This window comes from Mirounga leonina, unplaced genomic scaffold, assembly GCF_011800145.1.
Source record: "Mirounga leonina isolate KUSES-001 unplaced genomic scaffold, KU_Mleo_1.0 Mir_201, whole genome shotgun sequence".
NCBI classification, from domain to species: domain Eukaryota; kingdom Metazoa; phylum Chordata; class Mammalia; order Carnivora; family Phocidae; genus Mirounga; species Mirounga leonina.
Genome location: NW_023270504.1, coordinates 25,140,600 through 25,159,703, shown reverse-complemented (window position 1 = coordinate 25,159,703; position 19,104 = coordinate 25,140,600). Strand labels below are relative to the sequence as shown.

Here is a 19,104-nt window from a genome sequence, read left to right as displayed (position 1 = left end):
AAGTGCTCCCGTAGCTCTTGGATCGTTCCTTATATGTTCAACTTGTAAATCAGTGTTCTGTTCACCATCCGTCTGTCTCTCCCTAGTCTGTAGCCTCCTGGAATCCAGGAACTGTCTCTTATACTAGGAAGAGGGCTATTCCTCATACTGGGAATATGTGTTCTATACACTCCTCGTACCTTCTTGCACCAATGAACACTGTCAGTAAGCATGGAAGGAAGACCAGGAGGGAGTGGGGGGAGAAGGAAAGCAGCAAAGAGAAGGAGGGCATCAGTTCTGGTCTGTGCCCAGGGGCCTGGCCTCCTGGCGATTAGCTGCCTCACATGCCCTGGTGCCTCCCAGCTGGAGCCCTCAGGTTCCCCTCCTCTTCCTGACCCTGGGCCCAGGAGGATGCCCCTGCTAGCACCTCATTAACCCGGATGGCCTCTGCCCTGCCCTGAGAGGTGCTGGCTAGGCAGAGCTCCGAGCTCAAGTGAGTCTCCCTGTGAGGGAAGGGAGAAAGGACATGGAGTCCCAGAAAATTACCCTCATGCTCTGGATCCACAAAGCTCCGATCTTGAAGACAGACACCTTCTCAGGAGCTGGGGCATACCCTGATGAAACTTATCCACACTAAGGGAGAAACTCAGGCTCGGAGGAGGGACAGGACTCAAGCTAGAGGTGTGAGGAAAGCCCAGGCCAGCCAGGAGGAAAGACAAGCATCCAGGTGCCCTTCTCCGGGCCAAGGGCCAGGTGCTCCCCAGCGCCCCACAGTAGAGGCCGACTGTCCAACACCCCCCCACCCCCCCACCCCCCCACCCCCACCCCCCGGCTCTCTGGGCTTCATTCAGCTCCCTGAGCTGTGTTCGGCCTCAGCCTGTCTGAAGGCGGCTCTCCACAGCACAGCCAGGGTTTCAGGGAAACAAAGGTTGTGAGGGCAAGGATCTGACAAGGCCAGAATAGAAGGACTAGATCACAGGAGTCCCGCCTTCCGGCGCACAGCTTGCATCCAGCCACACCTCCCACTTTCAGAACTCCAGCTTTCCCTGGGAACCTCTCCTCCCAGAGAGGCTGAAGACAGGCCCCGAGGCAGTGGCGGATAGAGATTGGATCTCAGACTTGAGGGAAGTGCAAGGGTTAACTCTCCGCGTATCCACCGGGCCAGTCCAGCCAGCTAACCCCAGAGCGCTCTAAGTCCGGGCCTGTCTCTGGTGTTCTCTCAATTTCCATTCCCCGCTTACTCCTCCTTCCACCTCTTTCTGCGAGACTTTGGGAGGAGAAGCTAGGGGCCCCTTGGCACCAGCTCTCTCTGGGGTGTCATTTAATACTGCCGGTAATCACCATCTCCTGGTTTATTAGCTCTCTTTCCCTCGTGGCTACTCTTGTCACCCCTGAATATCTCTCTCTCTCTCTCTCTCTCTCCCTCTCTACCACACACACACACACACACACAGAGGCTGTGAATGGAAGAGAAAAGGGCTTCTCTTCACTACAGTTCCCGCCCCACCCGACTCCTCTCTCTCCCGAAAACCAATGCTGATTTACCTGGAGGCAGGAAGCAGGAGGTAGGATGCAAGGACCTAGAGGAACTCTTCTGAAACAACGGAGCAATCACGTAACAGCAAGCTCAGAAAAAGAGATTTTCAGAGGGCAAATATAAGGAGGCCGGAGGAAATTAGAAACCATCCCATGTTAAAGATTCCGGTCCCAAACAAAACAGAGTCATCAGAGTCCGAGTGAGGACTAGAACACTTCCAATCACTTATGGGTTTAAGGTGGCAGACAAGAGAGGAGCATGGAGACCCCTTTCCCTACTGCTACAATGAGATTATGCTTTTGAAAATGCTTGATAAATTTCCCAATGCTCTACAAATGGAAGGAGGCCTATCGGTCACCGCATAGCTGATTCGTGGGAGGAAGACCACAGGGCAGGGCGGAGGGGTGGAGGCACTCAGGCCTGGCCATCGGCCCCGCCACAGACTCTTTGGCTTCCTGATTGTAAGATCACAATGACGCCGCATCCGTGGACACTTCTGATCACCAATATCCAGCGCTTCTGTCAGGCGATGTGTCATGAGGTGGGGATGTGAGAATGTGGTCCTTTCAGGCAATGCCCAGCGAGTGCCCTTGAACCGTGTCTATGTCAGCAGCCCCCGTGGGTGCTGGGATGGCACCCTCACTGTAGGCGAAGCCCGTCTGCCAGTGAAGTGTGGGGATGCCCCCATCTGACACCCCTGTCCTCCCACCCCTGGTCTCAGGAGTGGGAGAGGCGTTGGGTCAGGTCTCAGCTTGGCACCCGGTGCCATCCCTGGAGCAAAGGCAAAGTCCAGAGAGAGCCTTCCACCCGATGGCCAGGGCAGCCATGTGAGAGATAAGGGTCACACTTTGGACTGACTCAGCCAGAGAATCGGCGGGAGGGCCCCAGGGTCCTGTGGCCCCTGTGCCCTTTCCGCTGGCAATCCCACTCCCCTTAGGCAGGGGGAGGAGGGGAGAGCAGGCCACTCACTGCACCTGAAAGCAAGGTGGCACCAGAGATCACCGGGTCATTACCCTCACCGCCTCCTCCCGCGACGCCCAGCCTCGCATTTGTGCCTCATTCCTCTGGTACCTGGAAGGGGTCTGGCCGGGAGGGGAAGGGCGCCGGGGCGGCGCGCGGTTCCCGGCCTTCCGCCCCGGCCAGGTGGCTGGTGAGTTCAGGTGCGAAGGAGGGAGGGGAAGGGGAGCCCTGCGCAGGGAGCTCTCCTCGTCCGGGGAGGGTGGCGGCTGCGTCCCGGGCACGGGACCCTCCGTCCCCAGGGCCCCACGGGCGCCCGCACAGCGCGGCCGGGTCCGGCACCCGCGGTGAGAGGGCGGTGCCAGCCCACGTCCCCGCCCCTCTCCCTCCACCTTCCCTCCCGGCCCGGTCCTGCGCTGCCCCGGGTCCCGCCGGCCGCTCGGTCCCAGATCCAGCCCGGGCAGCGGGGCCGGCATTGCCGGGGGAGCCGTCGGCGACCGGGAGCCCCGCGGGCGGGGGTCGGCAGCGCGGGCGCCGGGACACCTGCGGACACAGGTGAGCGGCCGCGGGGCCGGGCGGACGGGGGCGGGGCGGGCAGGGGGGCTGGGGCCGGTGCGGGCGGCGCGGGGGCTAGAGGGGAAGGCCAGCCGGCGTCCGAGCTCGGAAAGGACCAGGGCGAGGGAGAGGGAGAAGGAGGGGAGGCAGCCCTCGGAGGGAGGATTATTGGGAGGGGCCCGGGGAGAAAATGGACTTTTTCCTCTTTTCGCTCAGAAATCAGAGAAAAGTAAGGGGAGGGCTGAGCAGGGGCCTCAGGCCATCTGAGGGGGGACAAGCAGCTGCTTAGGAGGCCTCTGCTCTCCAGGCCCTGCCCACTCAAAGGGTGGGTTCTCTATCCAGGTTTAAGGGGAAGGGATGGAGCCCCCGACCTGGCTCCCAGCTCCGTGGAGGTGTTCCCAGAGGCTGGGGAAGACCAAACATAGCCTGCTGTCTCTAAGCCCAGCGGCCTGATAGCTGTCCTCCCTCACCTCCCTGTCTGTGGCCAGGAGGGTCCAGGTAAGGGGCGGGCAAGCTTTCAGTAAAAGGCCAGATAGTAAATATTTTAGACTGGACGTCTATAGAGACAGTCTCTGTCACACCTAGCAAGAAAGCAGTGGTAGACAGTTGGAAAGGTGTAAATGTGGCTGTGTTCCAATAAAACTTTATTTATGGACCCTGAGATTTGAATTTTATATACTTTCCATGTGTTGTGGAATATTATTCTTCTTTTGATTTTTTCCAACGATTTAAACACATAAAAAGCATTCTTAGCTTCGGGACTGTACAAAAATAGTGGGCAGGTGGTACAGTCTCCAGCATGCCCCCACCCCATGCCTCCCAGCAGCTTTTCCCTAGGCTATGAGAAGGGTGTGGCTCGGTGCATGGGAAGGAAGGACACCCAGGAAGCCTGGGGACCTGCCTGTGACCCTTGCTCCCAGCTACTCCGAGGACTACAGCATCCTTTGAGGCCTGTGAGGGAGCTTGTACACCAAATGTGCATACATGTAAGGGAGGACGCATAGCTCCAAGGGGTTTTCTCCCCAGCATGCGAGGTCATACCCTACCCCCACCAAATCACAGATAGGTTGCTGTGCTCCCGCAGTAAGTGACAAGCCCTTGGCCCTTCCTCCCCCACTCCATCACCTTTCCCTTCCCCCCTCCGCCTCTTGGTCCCCAACCTGGTGCCACCCACTGATCAAGGCTGGCCCTTCCATTCCTTTATTTTCTCTTTGCAGCCTCAGGGGACCCTTTTCTCCTGGATATTGAAGCTATGACCCTTCAGAGGTGACCCAGGAAAGAAGAGATGCAGACCTTTGCTCCTCCAGATGAGGGTCCCCTCCAAGGACTTGTGGCGTCCCTCATTGAGACTTATGGGGGCCGGCATCAGGCCTCCAACCAGGGCTCTGCTGGCAGTCTCCATTCCCGAGGAGGCCCTGGGCTGGTTAGTCCAGGCTGCCCCAAAAGTGACCTGCATGGGGCAGGAGGGAGGATAGCAAGGCTTTCAAGTCTGTCTTCCAGCTTCATGGGATGCTCTATTCCTGTCCCTCACCCCTGCCTTCTTTCCTGGGTTGCGAGGGACAGGAGGGCCATGTTGGGCCAGGCTCCCAGGACTCCACACCCATCCCAGGCAGATGGGTGAAGCCAGGCCCTCAGAGGAGGTGCTGTTAGACAGGTCTGAGGCCTGGAGCGGCGGGGGGGGGGGGGGGGGGGGGGGGGGGGGGGGGGGGGGGGGGGGGGGTGGTTAGGGAGAGAGCGGGGAGTGTGCCACCCACTGGGATGGGCACCTCCCAGACTCCAGCCTCTAGTTAGGAGGAGCCTGTGGGCTCCCTGAGACCTGCTCCCTCTGAGTCAGCACTGAAGGAAGAGCAAAAGTTCAGGGTGTCCCTACTCTTCAAGTGGGGAGGGGTGAGGGGCCTGCCTTGGCTTCCCCACAGCTCCACCCTCCTGGCCTGCCTCAAATGCTGACCAAGGAAAGGGATGTGGAGGCCGTGCAGTCTTTCCCTCAGCCTCCAAGCTTCCCCTTCACCTTGAGGACAGTTCTGCTTCCCGCTCGGGGTATCCCCTGCTTTCCTGGAAGAGGATTTGGCCGTGGGAGACCGGGAGGACAGCTGGGGACTCTCCCAGGCCAAGGGCAGGAAGGGAGACTAGGAAGTATGTGGTGTTTAGTCAGGCCACAGGCAGATCACGGAATGTGACCAGGCCTGCCCAGGAGGAGACTTGTGGCTGTGGTGTCGGTCTCTCATGAGGAAGCACAGCCACTCCCAACTGGAAAGGACACAGGCCGCACGCCCCTGGGGAGGAAGCCGCACACGTGCGTCCCCTCATCCTCACGTGCGAGGGAAGCCGTTCCCACGCAGGGGAAGCTGGGAGGGACCCAGAATGCAGCACGCACTGTGCCTTGTGCATGCAGGCCCACGGGACAGGGAGCACACGTGTAAGTGGGCGGATCCTGGGGGCTGTCCACGCTAGAGCCCGGGCGTGTAGGTACCTGTGCTCCTGCTCTGGAGGAGGCCCCACTTCAGCCCCAGGGCCCACTAGGGGGGCCAAGTTGGCGTGCCCCTGCCCAGCTCAGCTTGGCCTCCCTGGCAGCCGCTGCTGTGACTCAGAGCAGGAGTGACTCACCCCAAACTCGTTTTCAGGGGAGGGTGAGCAGGCCCCACTTGCAGGGGTAGGGGACACCATCTGGAGTCAAGCCCAGCCCTCACTACCTCTCTGGGACTTCTGGGAGAAGGGAGGCCCCCTAAGAGCTTACCCTGCTCTTCCTCCTCCTCCAGGATCCCAGTCGCCGACGCCTCCATGGCTACGTCCCCTTTGCCAAGGGCTCTGGCCAGGTCCGAGCCGTGTCTCCCCTGAAGTTGCGAGAACCAGAGCCTGAGAAGTGGCATGGAGGCCATTTTGGGGCTGGCCCACCACACTCCCCCAAACTCAAGGTAAGAGGCCCTCCTTCTCCCATCCCCGTGCTCACAGTCCGAGCTGTAGTGTCCTCCACAGATGATCAGAGCAGAGAGCATGGCCAGCCCCTCCAAGAAGTGGGATTCGGTTATGTGGAGAGACCCTCTCAGGGATGCATCTGCAAGCCATGCTGCTGCATAAAAATGTCCAGTTTATAGGCAAATGTCAAAATGTCACCTGAGACCGCAGGTCCCCTGGTCTCCACCCACAGGTCCCTCTGAAGGGTTCTGTCTCAGGAGAGCCCTGGAAAGTATCTTTCTGGTCAGGGAGCCTAGGTCAGACTCCTTTGTCACGTACCTTTCTGCAGGCCAAGGTGTCTCTCCACCCGTGTTCCAGCAACGCCCTTTCCCCTGTCCCCCAGGCTTCCGTGTCCCCACTCACAGACAGTGCTACTTGCCACCTCCCATTCCCAGACATACATGCATGCGCACGCGCGTGCACACACACACACGTGCACACGCACACAGCCATCCCCAGGCCAGGGGTCTGCGTGTCCAGGCCATGGCCAGGACTGATCCCCTTTTCGGCTCCCCCAGGAAGTCACCAAGGCCCACCAGCTGGAGGTGAGGCTGCATACATTCAGCATGTTTGGGATGCCCCGCCTGCCCCCTGAGGACCGGCGGCACTGGGAGATAGGAGAGGGCAGAGACAGCGGCCTGATCATTGAGAAGTCCTGGAAGGAGCTGGTGCCTGGGCACAAGGTGGGCCTGGAACACAGCGTCTGGCCCTGCGGTGTCATAGACACACACATACACCTCACCTCCACCCTGGACGAGGGAAGGGCCTTGGGAAGTGGTGTCACGTGGGGAAAGCATTTGGAGACATCTTGCTCTAGGTTCAACTCCTGGTTCTGCCACTTACTAGTGACACCTTGATAGAGACAGGAAACCTCTCTGGGCCTCAGTTGCTTCATCTGTAAAATGGGGATAACACCACCTACACACTTGGGGATTAAAAGGTCATCGTCTGTGAAGTAGATCTAGTAGCATTTAAACAGGTGGCAGCTGCCATTCTTATCATGATTCCCCAACTGAACCAGGGCTGTCCCCACTGCAGGAGATGAGCCGAGAGCTTTGCCACCAACAGGAAGCGCTTTGGGAGCTGCTGACCACCGAGCTGATCTACGTGCGGAAGCTCAGGATCATGACTGATGTGAGCTTCCCCCAGCTCTGGGCCAGGGCCCCACCTCAGCCATCCACCCATCTCCCTTGCATGGTCCCCCACTCCTCCCAGGCCAGGAAAGAAGGACCATGGAGGGGGGTGGGGGGAAAGTGGGGACAGATAACCAAGAGATCCTCCCATTGGAGACCTGCTGGGGATCTTGGGAGGCAGGTTAGCAGTGGCAAAGCCGAGGGGACACGTTGAAGGGCTAGGTTGGGGTCCCCAGAGGAGGAGATCAGGTGCTGACACCCTTGGCCTTCCCTGCTTCCAGCTCCTGGCCGCCGGCCTGCTGAACTTGCAGCGAGTGGGACTGCTGACCGAGGTGAGTGGGTGCTCAGGAGGAGCTGGCACATCCCAAGCTCTGAGGCCGCGGAGTGGAGGTGGGCTCCCAGAGAGCCTCCCAGGCTGCTCTGTCTGAATTCCCTTGACCCCATTTTCCAGGACACCCCCTGCCCTCCTACTCCCCTTCCTGCTCTAGACCCCAAGCAGGCTGGCCTCTCCTCTTTTCCAGACTCAGCAGAGCTCAGCCCAAGTGCCGGAGGAATAGAAGGGAGAGCCCCAGCCCCTTAGATCTCTCAGCTCCCCTGCAAGTTTCATCCTGACCCCACCCTCTGCCAGCCAAGCCTGTGGGTCCTTGCCTGTCCACAGCCAGAGCTAACTGATGGTGACCTGCCCAGGCTTATGGCTAAGTTCTGCTCCATCCTCCAGGTATCAGCTGAGACCCTGTTTGGAAATGTCCCCAGCCTGATTCGAGCCCACAAGAGTTTTTGGGAGGAGGTGCTGGGACCCACCCTGGGGGCGACTCGAGCCTCAGGCCAGCCTCTGGACCCTGTCAGCCTGCAAAATGGCTTCTTGACGGTGAGACATGGCAAAGGGCCACATCTGGCTGGGGCGGACCTGGTAAGGCCGAGAGAGGTCCTGTCTGCAGGGTGTGCCTCTGCCCCTTGAACTCTTCTGTGACTTGAGGGGGTCTGAGAGCACAGCCCCCACCCCAGAATATCACCTCACCTCCTGCCCTTCATTCCACAGGTATGATCTCTGTCCCAAAAGTTCTTTGGTCTTTTGGTGACTCTTTTGAAATGAAACACAGCTATCTCAGGGAAGGGTTATACCTAATCTCTTAACTATAAAATCTTACTTCTTGGCCAGAGATGCATTGCCAAACAGCTGGGAAAAGAATGGGGCCTAAGCAAGGCATCCCCCAGGTGACTGGGGGAAGGGGCATAAAAGGCTCCAGAGCATCCCGAGCATGGAGAAATGTGATAAGAGAAAGCAAGAGGCCTGGGGTCAGACTTTCTTCCACAATTTTACCCAACCAGGAAGACGTGGGCCTTGCAGAGCTGGAATGGGGTACAGAGGTGGGGGGCTCATCTCCTGGGAGCCATAGGCAGGCCCCTTCCCCAGGAACAGGGCTTCTGGGCAAGCCTCAGGTCACTAGCCACCACCTGTGTGAAATGGGACCTGCAGTGTCCTGAAAACATTCCAGCTGAATTATTGATGATGGGAGAGTACGTCCCCAGAGCGGCAGGGCACAGCAGGGGCTGTGCATGGGGACTCAGAGAGTGGCAGTGGGTCTGCCTCCTGGGACCTCAGTTTCTCCCTGGAATCCAGAGAGAGGGACTGGCAGTCACAGGTTGGGGAGAGCGTCATGGGGAGTAGGGATTGGCAGGAGCTGGACTAAGGGTCAGTGAGAGGCTCTCTCCCCACGGCCCCCCATGCTCTGCAGCTGGAGGCCAGATTTCATGACCTTCTTACCCCTGCCTGCCCATGTCTGTCCCTCACTCAGTTCAGCCAGCGGTTCCAGCCCTATGTCCAGTACTGCCTGCAAGTGAAGCAGACCATGGCTTACGCCCGGGAGCAGCAAGACAATAATCCTCTCTTCCATGCCTTTGTGCAGGTGGGAGAGGGGGTGCCTGGGAAGGGGGCTGGGGCAGGCCCTAGACAACCAGGTCATCCCTGATCGCCAGCTGGGTCCAAGGCCGAGTCCGTCACCGGAATGGGGCAGCAGGGGGCTGGCAGACTCCTGACCCCCTGCCCCCCTCTGCTGGCAGTGGTGTGAGAAGCACAAGCTCTCGGGGAGGCAGACGCTGGGTGACCTGCTCATCAAACCCCACCAGCGCATCACCAAGTACCCACTGCTGCTCCAGGCCGTGCTTAAGAAGAGTCCTGAGGCATGCACCCAAGAGGCCCTGAACGCCATGGTAGGTGGCCTGGCAGGGCCACGCCCTTGGGAGCCGGGGACTGATTTCCAGAAATTCTTAAGGGTCTCTTTCCTCATATGTATGTGGCAGCGTGGCACCGGCTGGCCGCCCACGTTGTCATGGACTCAGGGAGACGTACAGGGTAAGGAGCTGAGCTGTTCCTCCTTCCACACCCCGCCCGTCACCTAGATTGCCGCTGTGGAGTCATTCCTGCGACACATCAATCAACAGGTCCGCCAGGGCGAAGAGCAGGAGAGCCTGGTGGCTGCAGCCCAACGCATCGGGCCCTACGAAGTGCTGGAGCCGTCCAGTGAGGAGGTGGAGAAGGTGAGGGAGGGCAGAGGGAAGGAGGCTTCGAACAAGCAAGGTCCCCAGGGGAACAATGAAGCAGCGGCCTGGAGGGTAAGGGGCAGAGCGGCCACAGAGGGGCCGTGCGCATCACTCCTTCCCCATGAGGAGGGCCTAAGGGGTGGTGTTCCAGAGACTGAGAAGGAGGTACTGGATGCTCCCTCTCCCTCCAAGAGGGCAAGGATGAGGCAGGAAGGTGCCGGCGACAGAACAGAGAACCACCGTGGCTGGGAGGGGGAGGCAGCCCTGCCCGGCCCCATGATCCTCCCCACCCCGTGTCCCTCAGAACCTGCGTCCGTTCTGCACCCTGGACCTGATGTCCCCCATGCTGGGGGTTGCTTCTGAGCACACCAGGCAGCTGCTGCTGGAGGGACCCGTGCGAGTGAAGGAGGGGCGAGAAGGAAAGGTGAGGGGCTGTGGGGAAGCTCGGAGAAAATGGGAGGTAGATTGAAGAGAAGAGAGGGATGCCGGGAGACAGAATACAAGTCAGAAAAGCTGGAAATGGGCAAAGAGGTGTGTTTATGTGTGTGTGTGTCTCTCTGTCTGTCTGTGTCTGTGTGCGTTGGGAGGAGGACATGGCGTGGTAAGCTCTGGTTGTTTGTACGCCCCTGAGTCAGCCATGGTCCCTGCCTGTGAAGCGAGAGACGGGCCCGAAGTGACACCCCTTCCAGCCCTAGCACCCACAGTTGTGTGCATGTGCACACATGCACACACACCACACAGGAGCCTGATCCGTGTCCCGCCCTCCCCTGCTCCAGCTGACCCTTGTCTCGTTCTCTTACACATGCCCTCCCAGCTGGACGTGTACCTCTTCCTCTTCTCTGACGTGCTCCTGGTGACCAAGCCCCAACGCAAGGCAGACAAAGCCAAGGTCATCCGCCCCCCACTCATGCTGGAGAAGCTTGTGTGCCAACCACTACGAGACCCTAGTACGTCTCTCCTGTGGGGGCCTTTCCCTTCTCCTTTCCTCTTGGTGAGGGGAAGGAGCAGCCAGGATGGGCATCAAATAAGGTCTAGCCCTTGAACGGACCTTCTTCTCCACGCAGACAGCTTCCTGGTGATCCATCTCACTGAATTCCACTGTGTCTCCAGTGCCCTCATCGTGCACTGTCCCAGTGCTGCAGACCGTGCCCAGTGGTTAGAGAAGACTCAGCAGGCCCAGGTGTGTGGAAGCCAGAAGTGGGGAGGGCTGGGGGGCTCCTCAGAGGTCAGAGATGGGAGCACAAGAGGGAAGGAGGGAGAGAAAGAGGCTGGGATGGATGCAGGTTGAGTCTGGTTCAGCCCCTGGGATAGATGCAAGTTGAGTCTGGTTCAGCCCCTCAGGAGGGAGACACAGCCTTGACCATCTATAAGAGCATGAAAGAAAGCCTTTGGCCAGCGACTGTGCCAGTCACTGGGAGAGCCCAAGACAGCATCCCCTAAAGGTTTTTACACCCTGAAACAATGGTCCTCTGAACTTTGTCTTCCATTCAACATCAGTGGAGCACTTGCTAGGTGGAGGCACTGGCTGGGTGCTAGGGACTCAGAAAAGAATAAAGCACCATCCCTCCCCTCAGGGAACATGCACTGCAGCCTAGATAGACATGTTAGTATACAAATAATAGAAACCTGTACACAGACTGGAACTATGGCCGAGAAGGGAGATTTTCATTCTGTCTGGTGGGTTGGTTGGGAAAGAGACAATGCAGAGGGATGGATGCTGAGACCCCTTCACAGGCGGCTATTGTCTGAGCACCATTTGTGGGGATATCTAGGAGTTCGTTAGGGGAACAAGGATGGGAAAGAAGGATATTCCAAACGGAGAAGCAGAATGTGCAAATGTGGGAAACATGAAACATCATGTGTGTTGAGAGAACCACTGGCCTAGTAGTTCATATTACCAGGATATAAAGTCCAAGGTCAGGTATAGTGGCAGAGAGGCTGGGAGGTAGGTACTACCAGATCATGCCTACTACTGGATGCTATGCTAAGGAACTTGAACTTTGTCCTATAGATGACGAGGAACAAGTGAAGGTATTTAACAGGGCAGATTTATGTGATAAAAGCTAGAAGAATTCAAGAGATCCAAATAGAGCTGTATTAGTTACCAGAAACTTAATGGCTTAAAGCAACAGAAACGTATTCTCTCACATTTCTGGAAGCCAGAAGTTGAAAATCAAAGTGTCAGCAAGCCCACATTTCCTCTCCAAGACTCTAGGGGAGAATCCTTCCTTGCGTCTTCCGGCTTCTGGTGGCTTCAGGGGTTCCTCAGCTTGTGACTGTCTCACTCCAGTCTCTGCCTCTGTCTTCATGTGGCCTTCTTCTCTGTATGTCTCTGTGTCCAAATCTCCCACCCGGGTCTCTTATGCAGACACCAGTCATTAGATTTAGAGCCCACCCTAAATCCAGGATGGTCTCATCTTGAGATCCTTAACTGAAGATCTTTGCACATCTGAAAAGACCCTTTTTCCAAACAAGGTCACAATCATAGGTTCTGGGGGTGAGGACCTAGACACATCTTTCTGGGGCCACTATTCAACCCACCATAGAAGCAGAAGGACCAAAGAGTAAAGATTTAAATTGGCCTTTTAAGGCTAGGGAAGACCATGAGCAGAAAAATCAAGGGAGCAGTTGGGTTGGATTATCTGGGGGACAGGGACTGTGTCTGTCTAAGTCAGGAGCAAAGGGTTTATGTGAGCAAGTGATGAGAGGCCAGGTTCTACAGGACCCCCAAAAGCTACAGAAGAGGGTAGACAGGACGAGGTTGAATTGAATGGGTTGACAAGAGAGAGCCACCATGGATTCTTGAGCAAGGGAATGCCATGGTGAAATCAGTGTGTTCGTCTTGAATTGACAGCTGGCAGGGTGATAGGTGGGCTGGAGGGGGCAGAGACTGGTGACAGGAGATTTACTGTACTAGTTCGGGTGTGAAAAACAGAGGTTTAGTGCCATGTTCTTAGGGACATGTTGCAAAACAGGGGGAAAAAATGTGTGGGGGTGGAGGTAGAGAAAGGAACTAAAGAAGAAGAAAGAGACAGGTGAGCCTTTGGGAGACTGTGGTGAAGAGCCCATACTGAACGTAAGAACTGGTTCGGACACCCATTCTACCTCTTCCTAGCTGGGTGACGTTGGGTGAGTTATGTGCCCCCCCCACACACACACACAAATAATAACAGTCCTTGCCTCATGGGGAAGAGTCAAGGAAGTCATTCTAATTAAACAGGCAGCCTACTGCCCAGCTCTAGGTAAATGCTCCCAATGCAGGTTACAGGTTAGGAAGATTTGAAAGATCGCTTTGGCAATGGAACCCCTGAGTAAAACGAAATCTTACAAAGAGAAAAAGCTGTTGGGTTAGATGTTGCTTCCTGGGAGGGGTGGGTCTAGGGTACTATTCAGTTTTAAGCGAAAGCACTTTGAAAATGATGTAGTGGGGGATAGCCAAGTGGAGATATCTTAGGGGCTTTGAGAAGGATAGAAATATAGCCCTGGGGTTCAGGTGGGGACAAAGGATGAACTATGAAAGTTGCTAAGAGAATAGATCTTAAAAGTTCTTACCACAAGAGAAAAAAAAATTTTTTTTTAATTTTTTTTTAAAGATTTTATTTATTTATTTGAGAGAGAGAGAATGAGAGACAGAGAGCATGAGAGGGAGGAGGGTCAGAGGGAGAAGCAGACTCCCTGCCAAGCAGGGAGCCCAATGTGGGACTCGATCCAGGGACTCCAGGATCATGACCTGAGCCGAAGGCAGTCGCTTAACCAACTGAGCCACCCAGGCGCCCAAAAAAAATTTTTTTTTGTAAAGTGTATGGTGATAGATGTTAACTAGACTTACCGAGGTGATTATTTTGTAACATATACCAATAGTGGATCATTACTCTGTACACCTGAAACTAATATAATGTTATATGTCAATTAAACCTCAATTACCAAAAGGGCATTTTGAACAAGGAAAGACTATTTCTAAAGAATGTAACTTCATTATTTTTACAGTTTAAATCAAATTGGTGGTTCTCATAGGGCTTGCTTTAATGAATAGATAATAATGATTTGTCATTAGCACATTAGGTCATTAGGGCTTCTGGAACTTGTGAAAATAGTTTGTCCTTTAAACAATTTTAAGCATTCTTCCTGCAATCTTTCCTATAATACCATATCATGATGTGGAGAGCTTATTTAAGAAAAGGAAAGTCAGAGCTTAGTCTCTGTTTAAATAGTGTATTTAAAACTATGAATTAGGAGAGTAAAAAATAAATATGAGGATTTTGCCATTTAAAAAAAAAAGAATAAATGAAAGACAGAACCTCAAGATCTTGTGTCTTTCAGCTCTACTGGACTGCCACTTCCTTGAATACCTAAACAAGCCACAGGGCTCCCCAGGGCAGCAGGCGGGGGACCCTTACTGGAGCCCCTTTCCTTCACCACCCCACTGTCAGAACTTTTTCTTCTTCCTTTGGTTCCCAGTCCCAAGATGACACCCCCCTCCCACCTCCCTTTAGGACCCCCAGGGGACCACTACAAACTGTTAGGATTTTATTCCAACTAATTCACCTTCAGAAGTCTCACTCCTGGTTAACGGGAAGGGAAGTCACTTCTGATACATAACCAAGCAGTGCACCAGCTCCCTGGCCTCGCTTAGCAAAACAAAGAACAAAGAAACTGAAATTAGTTTGTCCTGCTATTGTCTCACACCGAATTCTCAAAGAAAACTGCTCTCTGTTGCCACCAGTCTTTGTAAACTGATGGGAGCAATAGAATATCTGTTGGTCCCCTTGATAGAGCAACCACCCGGGGATGAGACTGTTGCTTTCTCCCCCTCACAGAAATGTAGGTGTAGATTTATTCCCCATAGGTCTAGCCTGGGTAGCTTAAACTTTCAGGGGAAAAAAATGAGCTTCTCCAAGGAAGACAGACTGAACCTGGGAAATGCCCATGCTTAGGGACTGGGAAGAGGAAAAAGGAACCAGTGATGGGAACAAAAAAAGCTGTCAGAGACAGAGGTCCAAAAATGACCGGAGGGAAGACTGAAGCAGGCAGCTGAGGGAATAGCCAGAGCCCAGCTCTCACCTGTTATCTGTGTTCTTACAGGAGTTATGTCATCTCTCCAACCCCAGTCACCATCTGGGGAATTGCAGTGATAGTGGGCACTACCATGCAGGAGAGATGGGACAATTATTGTTGCTGCTTGGCACAAGGCCCAGGACTTAATGGGCGCTCCATAAATGTTTGTTATTGTCACCATTAAAAGACAGTGGTGGTCAGTGGCGCCAGGGCAGGGCTATGTATAGCTGACTGGGGAAAGGCCTCACAGCTGCTGTTCAGAGTCCGTGGGCACCTTGAGAGATCCGTGTTAGTCCACTTGGGGAACTTTGGGAGGAGCAGATGAATCGAGGAGCAACCCCAGAGGCAGCAGCGGGAAGAAGAGGCGTTTCCTGTCAAGGCTGTGTTCTCCACCAGAGCAAAGGACAAGAATCCTGCTGGGGGAGCCCTCCCTTCCTCTTCTTGGCTTTGTGGAGGGGTCACATTTTGGCTCAGGCACCAATTTCCTCTTCCCTTCCCAACTTGTCTCTCCTCTTACCCAAGCTGAGAAGATCCTCCCAGTGTTGCTGGAGAGGCTTTGGGGTGTCTGGGAGGACCTCAAATAGCCCCATTCCCTGGTGCCTGGAGTCCCCTCCCTCCCTGCCTTTTCCTACGGTTGGGCCAGGGGCACGTTTAGTGGACATACTTGTACTACCCCAACCCCTTCCTTCCAGTTCTTTCCTTCCACACACCTTTCCTATCCTGGACTTCCCAAACACTCAATTGAACTTGGGTCATGTGGGGCCAAGGGCATGGCACCTCAGCCCGACAAGCAGGCTGCTCCAGCTCCACCCTGGCCCCAAGAATGACTCCGCCCACCGTCCTTATTTCTTGTTCTATCCCACATTGGAGAGGAGGGAGGAGATCATAGGACCTGGCCCTGGTGTGCCAGTTTCCTACCCCCAGGCACCATCATCCCTTGCTCTGGCCAACTAACTAGTCTTATGTGACTGCTAAGAATCTTTGCACTGCTTTGTCCCTCATGAGACTGAGGGACTGGAGACCCAGAGAAAGGAAACTTGCAGTATAAACCTGATGCCATTTTCCTATCCCTGTTCATCCATTTTTCCAACATGTCTCTTATCCTGACCCAGCTACTGGCTGTGTTTCTGGAGAGGCTTTGGGAAGGTCCAAGTGTCCAGGAGTTGCTGGTTCATATACCTCAAGCTGGGGAGATAGTCAAAATATTTAACCATCAGTACGGCATGGTCATCATCCAATCAGAGAGGAGCATCTTGGGGGTGGGGGGTGTCCTAGAGGTCCCCTGCTGTGCCATGTTATCCCTCTAGCTGCTGGATCTTGAGGGATGGGGTAGCCCTAGGGAAGGGAGGCAGGAGGCTCAGATAGCAGCCCTTTGCTTACCAGTTATGCAAGCACTCCAATATTTTAACAATGATATGGCCATACTAGCGAGTACTGATATCAGAGCTGCCCACAGCTGCCACCAGCACCTCCCTTTTGCCCAGCCTCTGCCTTCAACCTCTCTGCAGGTTCTGCTGCCTTCCCTCCCCCTCGCCAAGCAAATGTTGTCCTTTAGCAACTCTTTACCCTTTAAGGCTGCCCTTCAAAAACAGGGCAGTTGCTGAACCAGGACTCAAAGAGAAGGCCCAGTCCCAGTTCTGCTTCTCTTCCCATGGGACCTTGAGCAAAAGCCTTTGTCTCTCTAGGTCTTGTTTCCTCATCTGTAAAATGGGCTAATATCCATGCTGTCCACCCTGCAGGGTGATGGTATGTATCATATGACCACATGCATGTGGAGGTGCCCTATAAGCCACTTCTCAGATGTCACTACTTGATTATCAGGGTACCTCTGTGAAAATGTTGAGGGAAGAAGACAGAAAATATAGTGTACCCTCTCTCTATTCCTCTTGCAATGGTCTTGCTTTCACCTCTGAAGGACAGCAGAGGAGAAAGCCTGACCCTGTCCACCCTGGTGGAAGGAGCAACTTGAGGCCCAGCACCCTTCAGAACATTTACATTGCCATCACCATCTATCAGGGAGGGCTTCCTGAAGGAGGGGACAGACTGGATAGAGGGCTTGCAAAGGGGGCTTGAGAAGCAGGAAGACCTGTGCAAGCAGGAAAAGGCGCCTTCTGTTCACCCCACCCACCCCCAGGGCCAGCTCGAGAGTTCAGATCCTGGCTCCATCCCATCGTCCTTTGCTTCATGACCTTGGCAGTTACGTAGCCTGAGTCTTTCTATAGCAAAGTAGGAATAACAAATAATATCTGCCTCATAGACTTCATAATATATTCAGAATCTGTGAGGATTAAATGAAATAATGTCTGTAGAGCACTTAGCACCAGTCTGGCATACAGTAAGTCTCAATAAGTGAGAGCTCTTAATGAAAGTATGCCCATCCCAGGTCACCCTGCAAAAGCTGAAGGCAGAGGAGTATGTCCAACAGAAGAGGGAGCTCCTGGCTCTCTATCGGGACCAGGACCAGGAGTCCCCAGGCACCAGGCCCTCCTCGCCTTCCCCAGAGGGCTCTCAGAGCAGCGCAGAAAGGAGGTAAGACCCACAGGGACCACAAGTCTCTCAAAGTAGGGGAGCTGCGGGAAGGGAGAGAGAGAAGAGGAACCCACAAGGCAGAGAAATGTCAACACAGTTTTGGGGGGCATTGGGAATAGATCGAGGTTGGAGTAGAACAGGTTTGGCACCAGCCCTGCAAACGGCCACATGGGACAGCCTAGGGGGTTAGCCAGCCTCCGGTTGCCCGGATGAAGGAAACAGACACAAGCAACGAAAGCTCCCTGAGAGGAGCAGGCTCCCCAGGCCCAGGGATGGAGAGGGAAAACCAGTATGGATTTGCAGAATGTTCCAGCTGCAGGGATCCATTGAGTCCAAATCCCCGGAGAGGGCAAAAGGTTCATTCACAGTAACACAGCTGTTCAGCAGCATGGTTAAGGAGAAAACAGATCCATCACTGGGGGATAACCTCAGGGGAGCTCAGGAACCCTTCAGCAAATACCTGAGCACCTGCTTGATACAAGGTCCTGGCCCAAGTGCTGTGGCTAAAATGCCTTAGAGGAGCTTACTACAGTCTAGCCAGCAAGATGAGAAAATAATCATATGGTGTAAAGGCGATACCGAAGTAAGTTTGGAGGAGGGGCCGTTTCTGGATGGGATGAGACTTCCTGGACTCGAACTTGACCCTTCAGCACGGGACTGACCATTTACTATTACTATTACTTGTAGGACTCCTGAGTTCTCGACCATCATCCCACACCTGGTGGTGACAGAAGACACAGATGAAGACTCTCCGTTGGTACCAGATGATACCTCAGACTCTGGCTACAACACCCTGATCCCAGGCTCCCCCAAGGGGCCCCACTATGTGAGCCATCTGCGCCCACAGGCCCTTCGGCGTGACCCTCGCCTCACCTTCTCCACCCTGGACCTCCGAGATGTTCCTCTGCGCCCTCAGCCTCCTAACCCCCAAGCTCCCCAACGCCGAAGCACCCCTGAACTGCCAAGGGAAGTTATCCAAAGAGGAAGCAGCCTTCCCAGGGGAGATCAACCAACCTGGTCTGAGGAAGAAGATGGAACCTCAGTGGGAGGGAATGTGGTAGTGGAAACCTTGCATCGGGCCCGACTTCGGGGACAGCTCCCCCCATCCCCGACCCACACAGATTCTGCTGGGGAAAGCCCCTGGGAGTCCTCAGGGGATGAGGAAGAGGGGTCCCTCTTCCTGGGACCTGGCTGCACCCTCTCCCCCCACCCCCTCCGGGCTGAGGATATGCTCAGAGAGATCCGGGAAGAACTAGCCAGCCAAAGGATCGAGGGCATCCCTGAGCCTGGGAACGGCAAGCCTCGGAAGCTGACCCGGGGCCAACTGCAGAGGATGCGTGGGCCCTACATCATACAGCTGGACACCCCCCTGTCCACATCGTAAGTGCTGAAGGGAAGGTGGCCTGGGAGGGAGCAAAGAAGGCCCATATGGAGTGGGAGGGGGTGCCAGAGTAGGATGTTGGTGGGGTGGAGTCAGTATAGAAGGAGGGCACTACCAGAGCAGGGGCCGTGGCAAGGAAGGGCACTTAGCCTCGCTCTCCACCCCACATCTGACTTGACCTAACACCCACCTCCTTTCTTTTCAGAGAAGTGTGAGGGACACTCAGGACCTTTGGCATTTCTCCTAGAGGAAATCTCTCCCCGAGAGTGCTGGTCACCACCCCATCCCTGGACTCTACCTCAAAGACCACACTTTCCACTAAGAAGCCACTCCGCCTCTCCTGCTCAGAGGGCTTTGGGATCAAGTACTGTACATTTTTGTACCATAGACATACCAGAGCCCCACATAAAGTCGTGCATAAAAATGACTGCCTGGCTAGATGAGGGTGGGAAGAAAGAGAACCTGATGGGGAGGGGCGTGCTCAC

At 55.1% G+C, this 19,104-nt stretch overlaps 1 protein-coding gene across 1 annotated transcript; it reads left to right on the top strand.

The window, feature by feature from the left end:
- Positions 1–2,901: 2,901 nt before the first annotated feature.
- PLEKHG6 (pleckstrin homology and RhoGEF domain containing G6) lies at positions 2,902–18,623 on the top strand. Its single transcript, XM_035028400.1, has 15 exons — positions 2,902–3,028; positions 4,246–4,451; positions 5,785–5,940; positions 6,499–6,663; positions 7,019–7,114; positions 7,395–7,445; positions 7,832–7,981; positions 8,910–9,020; positions 9,175–9,324; positions 9,514–9,651; positions 9,959–10,078; positions 10,469–10,601; positions 10,719–10,834; positions 17,093–17,238; positions 17,926–18,623. The coding sequence occupies exons 2-15, from the start codon at positions 4,314–4,316 to the stop codon at positions 18,620–18,622; spliced, it is 2,367 nt and encodes a 788-aa protein (XP_034884291.1). The 5' UTR covers positions 2,902–3,028; positions 4,246–4,313; the 3' UTR covers position 18,623.
- Positions 18,624–19,104: the final 481 nt, after the last annotated feature.